The 14,140-nt window shown below is 42.6% G+C and overlaps 1 protein-coding gene across 1 annotated transcript in view; it reads left to right on the top strand.

Annotated features, from left to right (window-relative positions):
• The window catches only part of XYLT1 (xylosyltransferase 1), a 339,162-nt gene extending 329,614 nt beyond the window's left edge, over positions 1 to 9,548 (top strand). Inside the window, exon 12 of the mRNA XM_060260787.1 lies at positions 9,036 to 9,548. Coding sequence (XP_060116770.1) covers positions 9,036 to 9,358 — 323 coding nt within the window. The 3' untranslated portion in view covers positions 9,359 to 9,548. The remainder of the gene's footprint in view (positions 1 to 9,035) is intronic.
• The last annotated feature ends 4,592 nt before the right edge of the window (positions 9,549 to 14,140 follow it).

Here is a 14,140-nt window from a genome sequence, read left to right as displayed (position 1 = left end):
AAGACTGAGAATTACAATAATAGATATTCAAAGCATTGAAAGGTTTTTTGCGGACAACAAAGAATTTGGAGATTCAGAATAATTGAAGAATCACTATGGATTACAAATTAATTTCTGGGAATGTAAATGGACTAAAATCGTTTCATTGGATTAAAAAACAAAAATGTAATATAATTTGTCTACAAGAAGTACATATCAAACAAATGGATTATAAATTTTTATGGAATAAATTTTTAGGTGAAGAATTTTTTTCATTGGCCAAGGGGAAAAAAAGGGAGAGTGGTTTTTTACATTAAAAAAGAATTGGAGCCAAAGTTAATTTTTAAAGACAGTGGCGGTAGATATGTTGCAGTGGAGGTGTTGTTAAATGAGAAAAAAACACTGTTATTGGGACTATATGCCCAAAATGGGGCAAAGAATGATTTTTTTTCAAAGACATTATGCGACAGTTAGACCAAGTGACATATGATCAGATAATGTTAATGGGAGATTTTAATGGAACCATTAAAAATTCTTTGGACAGATCCGGGGGGAAAAATACAGACGGCAAGTTACCAAAGTCATTTTTTGAACGAATAAAACAAGAAGGTTTGGAGGATGTATGGAGAAAGTTCAATCCTAATGTGCGTGACTACACCTTCTTTTCAGCAAGGCATAACTCCGTCTCAAGAATTGACATGTTATGGACCACCAAAGATCTGGGACTTATTACTAATAAAATAGAGATTCTTCCGAAAATAGGTGCAGACCATAATCCATTACTGTGGTTGGCAAAAGTCAGAAAAAAGATGAGGAGATGGAGATTAAATGAGGACATTGCAAAACGTAGAAACAGTGGCATCTCTTGAAAAAGAAATTAAAGCTTTCTTACAAATAAATGAAAATCAGGACATTCAGTTTCAGACTGTGTGGGATGCGTATAAAGCTGTAATGAGAGGAATCTTATTTACATTGAACAATAAAGACAGAAGAGACAAGGAAAAACAAATGGCAGATTTGCAAAAAGAAATAGGCAAAAAAAAGAAAGAGAATTAAGAAAGAGACCGGGGGAAAATAAAATTTTGCAGGAGATTACAATTTTACAGAGCCAATAAGGAGACGGAATGGAACCTAAAAAGACTGCAGCAGAAATCTTTTGAAGGTGCCAACAAACCCGGGAAATACTTGGCGTGGCAAATGAAGAAAAAAAGGGAGAACGAGTTTATAAACAAAATCATAGTTGAAGGTAAAGAGATTGTGGATCAAGCAGGAATTAAGAGGGAATTTTATAAATACTATGCCAAACTATTTAAAAGCCAACAAGTAGATAAAGAGAAAATTGAAGTGTACTTGCAAAAAATAAAAGTAAAGCCTTTAACAGAAACCATGGAAAAAACCTTAAATGAACCAAATGAAAAAGCTGAAATAGAAGCAGCAATTAGTTCAATGAAATTAGGTAAAGCACTGGGTCCTGATGGCTTTTCAGGAAAATTTTATAAAGTCCTGGCAGACGCTTTAGTACCAAAGCTCCAAAAGTTGATGAATATTATTAGACAAGAAGGGAAAGTGCCAAATACATGGAAGGAAGCAGTTGTTTCATTGATACCAAAGGAAGACAGAGATGCCACGTGTGTTAAAAATTACAGACCAATTTCATTATTCAATAATGATTATAAAATATTTGCTAGGATACTAGCAGAATGACTCAGCATTTAAATTCAGGAAGAGCAAGCAGGTTTTCTCCCCAGAAGGCAAATAAGAGACAATATCAGAACAGTAATAAATATTGTAGAATATTATGAAAAGCATCCAGAAAAAGAGGTGGTATTATTTTTTGCTGATGCAGAGAAAGCTTTTGACAATCTTAATTGGGACTTTATGTTTGTAGTGATGGAGAAATTGAAATTGGGAAATGATTTTATAAGAATGGTTATGGCAATTTATACAGAACAAAAAGCTAAACTTTGTGTGAATGCAGATTTGACAGAACAAATTACAATAAGTAAAGGCCCAAGGCAAGGTTGCCCTCTATCTCCGTTGCTATTTATAATGACTTTGGAAATTTTGCTGATGCAAATCAAAGAAGATAAAGAAATAGAGGGACTGAAATTCAAAGGTTTTTCTTACAAATATAGGGCTTTTGCAGATGATGTGATGTTTCTTAATGAAAATTCATTACAGGTGATGCCATTGTTAAGTAAAATTAAAGAGTATGGAGAGTTGGCGGGCTTTTATATAAATAAAGAAAAATCAAAAATTTTAATTTTAAGCAAACAGAAAGAACTACAAAGTAACTGGATGTGAAGTTACCTCGAAAGTAAAATATCTAGGTGTAGAGATTATGATGAAAAATTACAGATTACGATCTGTATAAAAACAATGATGAAAAGCTTTGGCGTAAAATTGGAGATTTGTTAAAGTAGAATAAACTGAATTTGTCTTTGCTGGGTAGGAGCTCTGCAATCAAAATGAATGTTCTACCAAGAATGATGTTTCTCTTCCAAACAATTCCAATAGTGAAAGACATCAAACAATTTAATCATTGGCAAAAAAATGTTTCAGAATTTGTATGGGCGAGTAAAAAACCAAGCATCAAAATGAAAATCCTGATGGATGCGAAAGAGAGGGGTGGCTTCCAGTTGCCCGATTTTAAGTTATACCACGATGCTGTTTGTTTGGTATGGATTAAGGACTGGATAACTGGATGCCCATTGGCATTAGAAGGCCATGGGAACGTCTTTGGTTGGCATGCTTATATGTATTATGGGAAGGAGAAGATGGATGCTTTGTTATCACATCATTATATAAGAAGAAACTTGTTGAATACTTGGAAAAAATATAATAAATATGGTGATGAGAGAAAATCACTATGGATTGTGCCAACAGAAGTTATAAAGTTATCCACGGGAAGATAAATGGTTAACATATAAACAACTGCTAAAGATACAGGGAGGCAAGGTGGAATAAAACCGGTGGAAGAATTGCAGGATAAATTTAATTGGTACCAATTGCAACAAATCAAAAGCTTGGTGGAGCAGGATATTAGGAATACAGGAATAAGACAAGACCAAACAGAATTGGAAAAAATGCTGTTGGGTGAGAATGAAAAATTGATTTCAAGGACTTATAAGCTACTACTGAAATGGTCTACAGAAGAGGAAGTAGTGAAACCTCAAATGATAAAATGGGCAATAAATATGAACAAAGAAATACAAATGGAGACATGGGAACACCTATGGAAGAACTCTATGAAAATATCGACGTGTTACAATATTAAAGAGAACTGTTTCAAAATGTTGTATAGATGGTATATAACACCTAAAAAACTAGCAAAAACAAATAATCATATATCAGATAGGTGTTGGAAATGTAAAAAAACATGAAGGTTCTTTCTACCATATGTGGTGGACTTGTGAAAAAGCGAAACAGTTTTGGCAAATGATCCAACAAGAAGCCTCGAAAATTTTGGGTTATGACATTAAGAAAGCACCAGATATCTTTCTAGTGGGATTACAAATGGAAAGTTTTCTGAAACAAGACAGGACATTGTTGTGGTACTTCCTTTCAGCTGCAAGAACATTATATGCGCAAATGTGGAAGCAAGATAAAATACCAGAGAAATGGGACTGGATCTTAAAAGTGCTACACTGGAGTGAAATGGACAAACTTACTAGAATCTTAAAAGATTGTAATTCAGAAAAATTTAAGGATGATTGGAAGAAATTTCAAGAATATGTTGAAAAAACAATGGAAAGTCAAAAGACACAGTGGTCTTTGATAATATTACATGAACTTTTAACGGAAAGATAAAGTTGTTAATATGGTTTTCTGATCTAATATGCAATTTTATTGGTAGTTAGATTATAAGAAAAATAGAAAGTTAATTTTAATAATTACTAATGCATAGTCTTGGTTTATTTGGTGTTAAGATAACTGGAAATGTAAGTGAAGATTCTATAATTGTGAATTTTACCTTTTTTTCTTTTTTAATTATTTTAAGCACCGGCGGAGGTCAAGAAACTGAGGGTTGGGGGGAGGAGGAAATTTGTAATGTATTGGTTAAAATCTTAAAGTATGTGTTTAAATATATTGCAAAATAAAATTGGTTATACACAAGACATCATCAAATTACAAATTTCTTTGGTCAGTGTGACTTTCCCCTCGCCTTTTGCTGTCTCTGTGCAGACTCTCATTTGGGTTCTGCGCTTTGACAGAAGCCGCTTTCTAGCCGTTTCACCACAGGGCCTTTGTGTGAGCTTCCAGCTCAAGTCCTTGGCCACTTCTCCCCGCTAGCAAGCAGGACCAGACCACCCCCGGGTCATCTGACTGGAATTTGGCAAGCCAGATCCAAACTGACAAGCAAGGTGCGTCAGAATTGCCGTGTTTCATTATGAGGAATTTTGGAATCATCAGGGCTTGGGCTCTCTTGCATTTGAGACTGCCACAGAGACGAAACCTCGGATTTCAAGCCAAGCTCCCAAACAGGCCTCTGGGCTGAGAGACAACAGCCTGCTGATTTATAGCAGTGCTGAAATGGGCACACATCGGAAGAATGAAAAGATCGGCCTCATTGCAAGCTGCGGATGGCATGGGTGATGTGGCACGGACTGTAGACACTAGTCTGTAATTCCTGGCCTGCCGACCGTCCCTGGAACAGAAATGCGGCTTTGCAAGTCCAGAAGGGGCTTGAATGAGGGCATTTTGTGCTGGAGATGGCTGTGTATCTTGGCGGGGCTGACTGAAGTTCTCTTGTAACATCCAGCCCCAACTTTGCAAGAGCTGAACTGGGGGGAAAAAAATGATGATGACAGTGTGGAGAAATGCAGATCCCCCCCCCGGTCTTCACACCTGCTTGAGTTTCAGGCCCAGAGTCCAGCATGAATATTTTCATAGGTCTTTGTCTGGGATGGGCAGCTCAAAGCCCCCCACTCATTCACCTTCTCCCATTTTCAGGGTTGCTTCCTTTTCTTCATGGATGCTGTCTTCATAGTCGATCTTCCCCAGCTGCATGTTGGAACTTGTCTAAACGTCAGGCTCAGCTTGCAACCAGGAATGGGCCAGTTAGATCACTAGCCAGCCAGGCAGCCCACCTGCCCATGTTCTCGTTGTGGGCCAGTTGGCACAATAGATACACGACCTTGTGGTGAGCCTTTCTGAGCCTTGGAGATGTCTCACCTGTGAGCCCTATCCATTTTTTTAAAAAAAATCTCTTTTGTTCTTTTATTTTTCTTAAGGCTGTGCAGTGTGCCTCCTGCCATGCTAATTTTAAAAGACAAAACCTCGGATTTCAAGGCTGCCATTAGTGGCAATGTAAACTCCAGATCATTGAATTGGAAGGGACTTGGAAGTTGGAAGGGACTTGGAGTTGGAAGGGAGTTCACAATTTGGATGTCATCTTGGGGGTTTTTTCTAGAACCAAGTGTTTTATTGTTTGTTACCTCCATTTGAATTGTTCTTTGCTGGTTTTATGTCACTGTAAACTGTAAGTAAGTAGTTGGCTTGAGGTTGATTCAGCCTTCCATCCTTTCAAGGTCGGTCAAAGGAGTACCCAGCCTTGCTGGGGGGAAAGTGTAGATGACTGGGGAAGGCAATGGCAAACCACCCTGTAAAAAGTCTGCCGTGAAAATGCTGTGAAAGCAACGTCACCCCAAGAGTCGAAAACGACTGGTGCTTGCACAGGGGACTACCTTTTTTTCCTTTTTAAACTCCCCTGAGCCTTGTTTCTGGGAAGGTGGAGGAGGAGGAGAAAATGACAACCAGTGGTCCATCCAGGGGTTATTTTGTAGAAAGATAGGTGGTGGAGCTCATCCAGGGATTGTTATGCAGCTGCACATAGTATTCAATGGACAAGGAGGTGGAACTCTCAGAAAGGTTCAGGAGCTGCTTTGCACAGTGGCTGACCAGCTGCCCTGGAGGGCCAACAAAGAAGGCACAGAGTCCAAGGCCTTTCTCCACTGTTGCCTCATAACAGGGCTTTTTTGTAGCAGGAACTCCTTTGCATATTAGGCCACACACCCCTGATTTAGCCAACCCTCCAGCAGCTCTTCTTACAGGGCTCTTCTTACAGGGCCTGCTGTAGGCTCCAGGACTGGCTGCCTCAGTGTGTGTGGCCTAATATGCAAAAGAGTTCCTGCTACAAAAAAAGCCCTGCCTCCTAACACTGGGATAAAGAGGTTTTCTACCTCTGAAGATGGAGATTCCCTTTACTCACTATGCCTAGTAGCCGTTAACAGCCCTCTGCCTAACACTCATTTAAAGCCATCCATGCCTGTAGCCATCACTACATCCACTAGCAGTGAATTCCAGTTTAATTCCACATGGAATAAAGAAGTATTTCCTTTCATCTGTCCTGAATCTACCACACAGCCACATAATTGGGTGCCCCTGAGTTCTAGTATGATTGGAGAGGGAGAAAAAGTTCTGTCTCTTCACTCTCTCTGCCCCTGAGTACTGATTATTGTAAGCTGCCACGGGGATGGGAGAAAACTAGCTATAAAGTTATCAGTGCTGCAGCTACAAGCTTCTCTCTGTGGGCATAGTCGTTGGCAAGCTTCACAAGGGTCATGGCTAAAAGGACTCAAGAGCCGTTGGCTGGGTTTGCAGATCTCAGCAGCTGGATTTGGCCTGAAAAGTGGTGAAAAGCGATGCTTGCTGTCCGATTTCTCCTGAGTTTTGCTCCACCCTGTTTCCACGTCTCCAAGAAGAAGCTGTTGCATCCACACCCTGAGGTTCAGTTGTTGAGAAAGAACTGCGAACATTTAGCCGTGAATACAAAACAACAACTGCGCTCACACCAGGCTTCACACAGCACATTTTGGTCACTCAGACTTTAGTGGTCTTGTTTTGGAACACAAGTCAAGGAAAATTTGTCATCTCTTTTGGCCCTTGTTTTTGTTGCTGCTGTTAATTATGCTTTTCTCCTGAGGGGGAGATATTTTTGCATTTTGGATGTGTATGTACATGTGTGTGTGTTTGTACCCCCATGCCTGGAAGTCATGGCGACCTCTGGTGATTCCTATTAGGGTCCAGAAGGACATTCAGAGAGGTGGCTGAATAAAGCCTGCCCCTGCCCTCCCGACTGCTGGTATTCCAAGGAGGTCTCCCATCCAAGTACTTGCCAGAGAAGAACCTGGAAGTCATGGCGACCTCTGGTGACTGACCCCTACTGGGGGCCTGGAGGATATTCAGGGAGGTGGCTGAATAAAGCCTGCCCCTGCCCTCCTGACTAGAGGTATTCCAAGGAGGTCTCCAATCCAAGGACTTGCCAGAGAAAAACCTGGAAGACCTGGCAACCTCTGGTGACTGTCCCCTACTGGGGGCCTGGAAGCTATTCAGGGAGGTGGCTGAATAGAACCTGCCCCTTCCCTCCTGACTGCAGGTATTCCAAGGAGGTCTCCCATCCAAGTACTTGCCAGAGAAGAACCTGGAAGTCATGGTGACCTCTGGTGATTGGCCCCTACTGGGGCCTGGAGGATATTCAGAGAGGTGGCTGAATAAAGCCTGCCCCTTCCCTCCCGACTGCTGGTATTCCAAGGAGGTCTCCCATCCAAGTACTTGCCAGAATTAGGCCCTGTTAGCTCCCAAGATCTGATGAGATCGGGCTTGCCTGGGTTATTCATGTCAGGGCAATTGCACTTTTCTTCTTTTGTGCCTTTTTTATATCAGTGTTACATGCCTGTTAAACTTATTTCATTAAACCTTTTTTAATCCCTCCTTTCTCCCCCCCAAAAAGGATCCAAGAACGCTTTCTCATTGTATGCCGTTTTTATGCCGCTTACATGCAAACTGAAATAGAGGTATTAAAAGTGGAAGTTGCTCAATGAACTGTGCTCACTGGATGGGGGTGGAACCCACCTGGTGGAAGTTCTGAAGGTGCTGGAAGAGCAAGGATGAGCACCCTATACTGGGAAAATGGGCACCTTGCCAAACCATAGTCCTCCTTCAACACTTAGCGCAGTATCCGTTGGTGTCAGACAGCTCCATTGGGGGCAGTAGAGGGATGATTTCTTGATGTAGCCTTGATGTAGCCCTTGATGTAGCCAATCCTCCAGGAGCTGACAAAAAATAGCCTTGTAAGCTCCAGGAGGATTGTCTACATCAGGGGTGTGTGGTCTAATATGCAAAGGAGCTCCTGCTAGAATTCCACCCCTGTCCTTCCTACTATTTTGACTGTAAACTTTCTCCATTCAGTTTTGTTTCTCCTCTGTGTGAATGGGATCTGCCATTCTTTGTTGTTGTGGCACTTTCCACTTCCATACACCCAGGGGCTCCCCATGAAATATGCACACTGGCCCTGGTATTTGTGCATTGATAAATAATACACGTAATACACATACAAAGTGGCATGTACTGTGAGTTTATATTACATGGACAGAGCAAACCACTGTACAACACAGGCAGCAAAAGAGTGGGGAACCAAACTAGCTGATGAAAATGTAAACGAATGTAGAAAGAAACTGAATCAGGAACATTCTCTCACTCCCTTTTGGGTTCCAGCCCCTGCTCAAGGAGATATACTGGGCCAAATTTGCTTAACGTAAGAGCCACGCCAGATGTTTGAGAGCCGCAAGATGTGAACGTCAGATGTTTGAGGGAGGGAGGAAGGAAGGAACAAATTTAATTTAATTTTTGGATTTATATTCCACCCTATCCCGCAAGCAGACTCAGGGCAGCTTACAACAGTAAAACAACAGTTGAAATAATAACATAAAAGCAAACATTACAAAAACAGGAGCAGCACAGTAAACGATCTTACATTCATAGGTGGTAAAACCACCCAACAGCATGTAGCCGATAGAATGCTGGGGGAAGGAAGGAAAATAGATGTAGGGAGGGAGGGAGGAAGCGGTGAAAAGAAAGCAATTTTAAATGCATTCTCCAAGCTGCCAGCTGGTTTGACTTGGAGAAGTGATTTAAAGAGAGAAATACCTTCTCCAAGCCAGCTGATGGGACATTGGGGCTTTCAAGAGCCACACAATATGAGTGAAAGAGCTCCCAAGCCACAGTTTGGCAACCCCTGATATAGATCTTTGTTTCCTTTTGTTTTTTTCCTCCAGATGAAGCCTTGAAGTTGCACAGTGGGCCCCCAAACAATGCCTACATGGAGCAGAGCTTCCAGAGCCTCAACCCTGTCTTGAGCATCCCCCTCAATGCCGCACACATGGAACAGGCGAAGAAGAATGCTGCCCTCACTGGCCCCAAGTTGGAAAACTGGGTGGATAGCTTGGTGGGCAGCATGTGGTCGGCAGTGGACGTCTGTACCGTGGGGCCCACGTCCTGTCCAGTCATGCAGGCTTGTAGCCAGACATCATGGAGTTCCCTGAGTCCAGACCCAAAGTCTGAGCTGGGCCCAGTTAAACCAGACGGACGGTTGAGGTAGCACCTGGTAACACCTTTGGTGGGCTTAAAAGGGAATTTAACGTAGTGCTCTTGCGACTTGGGGTACATTTGCACTTCAAAAAAAAAAAGGTTAGCTAGCTAGAAGGCAGCCAGGCGTTCTTGAAGAAAACTTAGTTTTCACGAGGATGCTGAAGATTCCAAAAATGCCGGATGTTTCATTGCAGGTTATTGAGATGGGGCAGGGAAGGCAAACCCAGTTAAAATATACGTTTCATCTTCTGTGTGCAGACGTAATTTCTGATTTCAAAACTCGGTCCCACCCTTGAGCCATTTTTGTAAAAGGAAAGGTGTTTCGTGACGAATGGCAAAATGGTTGATAAATGGGGGGGGGGGGGCAGCTTCTACATACCATTCCCTTTTACTAGGGATTCAGTAGAGACCTGATTGCTGCCATCACCTCTGCTTCGATCTTAAGATGACCTTGAAAATAGAGAAGGCTGGAATGAGTTAATGCCTGGCACTAAAAGCCACCATAACTAGAGGTGGGAGAGCCAGTGCATTTCTGCATCAGATCTTTCCAGCAGGTTTCAGTGGCAGCATTACTTGAGGGGACATGGTAAATTATTGAGATCTTAAAGCACAATCCAAAGGACACTTTCCTGGGAGTAAGCCCTATTGAATAGACCAGGGGTGGCCAAACTTGCTTAACGTAAGAGCCACGTAGAATAAATGCCAGGTGTTTGAGGGCTACGAGACACAAACAAATATTACACACACATCTTTATTAAAACTGTTAATAGTTTTTTTTGCACAGAAAGATAAAATGCACATGCATGCACTTTACAACACGACCATGCTAGAAAAAGACTTTTTAAAGCTGGGAATAACAGTCCCCATAAGACCAGAATAGGGAAAGGTTAGGGAATTATTTTTGGCATCAGTGGGAAAAGGAAACACACATGTACCATATAAATCACTGACCACCGTTTGTGCCCTTATGCATCTATCTTTGCCTTGACTCCAAGATTAATAAAATACAGCTCCTACAAGAGCTATGAAACTAAGGGGGAACCCTGCGCCGACCTCTTTAATTCCATCCCTCCTTCTAGCGACTCCCTTGGCTCTTACACTCTCTTTCCCTGCTCTAGGTCTCTGGGTGAAGGAGAAGAGCTTGCAAGACTGCCTATTTCCCATTCCTTTCTGCTTCACACATGGTGGAAATAGTCACCTATCTATGGGCCAGCACTCAGGCTGACTGGGGTCCTGATGCTCAGCACACTTACTTGAGAGTAAGTCTGCATTAAGTTCCTCCTCGACCTCCAGGAGACACACAATATGTGTGAAAGAGCTACATATAGCTCCCAACCAGCAGTTTGGCCACCCCTGGAATAGACCATAGTAGAATTCAGAATAGATCTGCTTAGGATTCCTCTCTGAAGTGCATAGATTCTATTGACATTCAAATGGTATGGTAAAACTTGTTTTCTATTCCAGATTAGGCTCTTTTTGCATAAGGCATGCAGTTTCTTTCCCTTCGTCCTTCTGCATTCAAATCCTGTGAGTCTTGAGGTCACTGAAAACTGTGAAGTTTTTGCAGGTTTTCATTATAAAATGGCTATTTTATTCAATCCAGGAAAACCTCCCTTCCCCATTTGGCGCCCATCTGTAGCTTTCACGACTATTAATTATAGTGAAACCAAATGCACTGGGAGGGCAAATAGATCCTCAGATCTTAACCGAGTTCCAAGAAAAGGCTGAATTCCCTTTTAAAAGGCGGCTGCCGATAGGGTTGAATGTACGAGATCCTGAATAGCTTGCTGTCATTTTTCTCACTTGTGAGTATTTGGTTTCAAGCTACTGCAGTTTGCTTTGGACTTCTGAAATCGCAGGGCCAGCTGTGCTGTCCCAGAAGCAGAGCATCCCGTGGTTAGCTGGTGCAAAAGGAGGCGAAGCCAGGAGGGAGATTATAGGTATTTATTTGTGTTTTAGTCAATGACTAATGAGTAGGTGCTGCTTGTGCAGCTTGGAGATTATCTTCTCTTACTAACTAAAGCTGCCTTTATTAAGAAAAGGCCTTTAAAAATATATATATATCCTTTCTCCCCCGTTTCCTTTTTCTTTCTGCCTTCTTGATTTCAACTCGTGCAAGAGTTGCAAGTACAAAACAGTCCTTGGGGTTCCAGTTGCTAAGAACAACAACAAAAAAGAAGAATGGGAGGGAGAGAGAACCCCTTCCAGTGAGAAACCGTCCAACCAACTGTAGCAACCCCTGCTTTCTTAGCAGCATGGCATTCTCATAAGTTGCTTGCGGCTGGGACAAATGGCTTTCCGTCTAGCATTCCGTCAAGTTTAGGACCAACTGGCATAGAATGACAGGAGTTTCTTGAATGGGCCTCCCCCCCTCCCCCCATGACTTTTGAGGCAAATTATAACCACACACAGAGGGTTTTTTTGTAGCAGGAACTTCTTTGAGAGCCAGTTTGGTGTAGTGGTGAAGTGTGCAGACTCTTATCTGGGAGAACTGGGTTTGATTCCCCAGTCCTCCATTTGCAGCTGCTGGAATGGCCTTGGGTCAGCCATAGTTCTCTCAGAGCTGTCCTTGAAAGAGCAGCGGCTACAAGAGCTCTCTCAGCCACACCCACCTCACAGGGTGTCTGTTGTGGGAGGGGGGGGAAGGTAAAGGAGATTGTGACCACTCTGAGATGCAGAGTATAGGGCAGGATATCTTCTTCTTCTTTGCATATTAAGTCACACCCCCTGTTGTAGCCAATCCTCCCGGAGCTTACAGTAGGCCCTGTCTGAAAAGCCCTGTAAGCTCTTGGAGGATTGGCTACATCAGTGATGTGTGGCCTAATATGCAAATGAGTTCCTGCTACAAAAAAAGTTTTGACCACACAGGTCCCCAAGTTGGGGGAGACCGCAGAGCAGGGGAAGGGGGAGTTAGCACTTTTTCCATATGCTGTTTTCACAATTTTGAATTCCCCCTGCAGGGCTGTCATTTTGCACCAGGGTGGGAGAAACAGGGTACAGGGTATGATCTTTCCCCCCCATGCTTGCGGGGGACGGCATGGGGAGGATAAGAATGATAAGAACCCTTTCCCTGCACCACAACTCCATCAGCACAGCTCAAAAAATAATGGTAGATCCATTCACGAATCTCTCATTGTCATATCTAGCATTTGTGTTCACGTTTTCTTGGCTTGGCGAGTTGCGTCTGAGTGTGCTTCTTTGTACAAATGTGTTTGGGCCAAAGTGAGGTGACATGGAAGTTCCGTCTGTTGACCCACGATGGTTGTTCTGCACGTGCAGCGCTCGAGTGACGAATGTGTCTGCATCCATCCACCTGGCCCCTGGGGCTTGTCGTTCCTCTGCAAATTGTCACTACAGGGAGATTCACATGGCAATCGCTGATGATTCGAATGTGGCATTGTAAACACAAGATACATTCTCAGGGTAGACCGCTGCCCTCAAATTGGATGCAACACCACCCAGACAGCCTCCTGTGGAGATTGCAGTGGGTACTTCTGAGCTTCGAAACATCTACTATGTGAGTGAATGGTTTGAGCAACTTGGAGTAAATTCCCAGTTTGCATGGAGAGCAGATGCACTGCATGAATTCTGTAGCACTTAGGTACCACAGCCCGAAGGTTATAGCGACAAAAATTACTATATACTTGCAACAACGAATTCTAAGGTGCACTTTTACATGGTAAAGACAATTAATTAACAATCTCGTAAAGACCAATACATTATATAGAAGTCAACAACGATTAGACAAATTTTGGTAGAGTAGCCTTATAAGCACACAATAATTATTAAATCCAAATGAACGGAATCCCAAAACAGGGCCGGATTAACAAATAGGCCAAGTAGGCACCAGCCTATGGGCCCCCATGCCTTTAGGGGCCCCGGACCAGCTTTTTCTGCCTGTTTCCCCCCTGCCTCCAGTGCTCCCAGCCTGCACACACAGCCAGCAACTGAGCCGTTCTTCACCCAACTTGCCTGGTGCGGCTGCTGCTGACATCATCGCCAAGTTTGCCTCCCTGCCTCTCCCCCGCAGCTTTGTCAAAGGGGCTTTTGAGAAGGTGCCTGCAGGCTGCAGGGGGGCCACGGGCAGCGGCGTGGCTGCTCCAACTCTGAGATAATTTGTGAAGGCGGCCCCCAAGATTTTGACTGGCTAGGGGCCTCCATGGTGTTTAATCTGGCACTGCCCAAGGACAGGGTAGAGACTTTATGTCCATTTGAAGAAGACTTTAATCTTCTCCAAAAACGTTTGTGACAGTTTTGTAATATTGAAAAAGTGTTGGAAATCTAGCTCGCTGGAGCATTTGCATCATGTGGGATTGCATAAACGGAGTTCCCTTGCTTGAAAACAAGTCAAGTCAAGTTTAATGCGATCAGAGACCCACCCAAAAAGAAAGAAAATAGGTAACAAGTGCATTTAAAAAAACCAAGGTATACAATTGAATTTGGGCTCAATACAAAATATTATACATAAAAATTTCAGTTTCCATTTCTAGTTATAAAACATAAATTAAAATATTTCATAGACACGTAAATGTTTTATCAGTTAGTTGTTTATGGAGTACAGCAAACGTTGCTGCCTTCGTAGTAATTTCCTGATTCCTATTCGCTAAAATCTTAATAAAAGCTAAAACCTCTCCCCGGGAATTGGTCACAAATAGGAGCAATATAAGTCGAGCGAATGTTCTCATAAAGTTTACATTCAAAGAAAATGTGCTCTCTCATCACTATCCTCCTATCTCCGCAAATACATAACCTTTCCTCATAGGGGCACCTTTTGCATTTACCTTCTGTAAAT

This window comes from Heteronotia binoei, chromosome 20 (genome assembly GCF_032191835.1).
Source record: "Heteronotia binoei isolate CCM8104 ecotype False Entrance Well chromosome 20, APGP_CSIRO_Hbin_v1, whole genome shotgun sequence".
Classification (NCBI taxonomy): domain Eukaryota; kingdom Metazoa; phylum Chordata; class Lepidosauria; order Squamata; family Gekkonidae; genus Heteronotia; species Heteronotia binoei.
The sequence above is the reverse complement of the archived record's forward strand: the minus strand, read 5'-3'. Positions and strand labels throughout refer to the sequence as shown.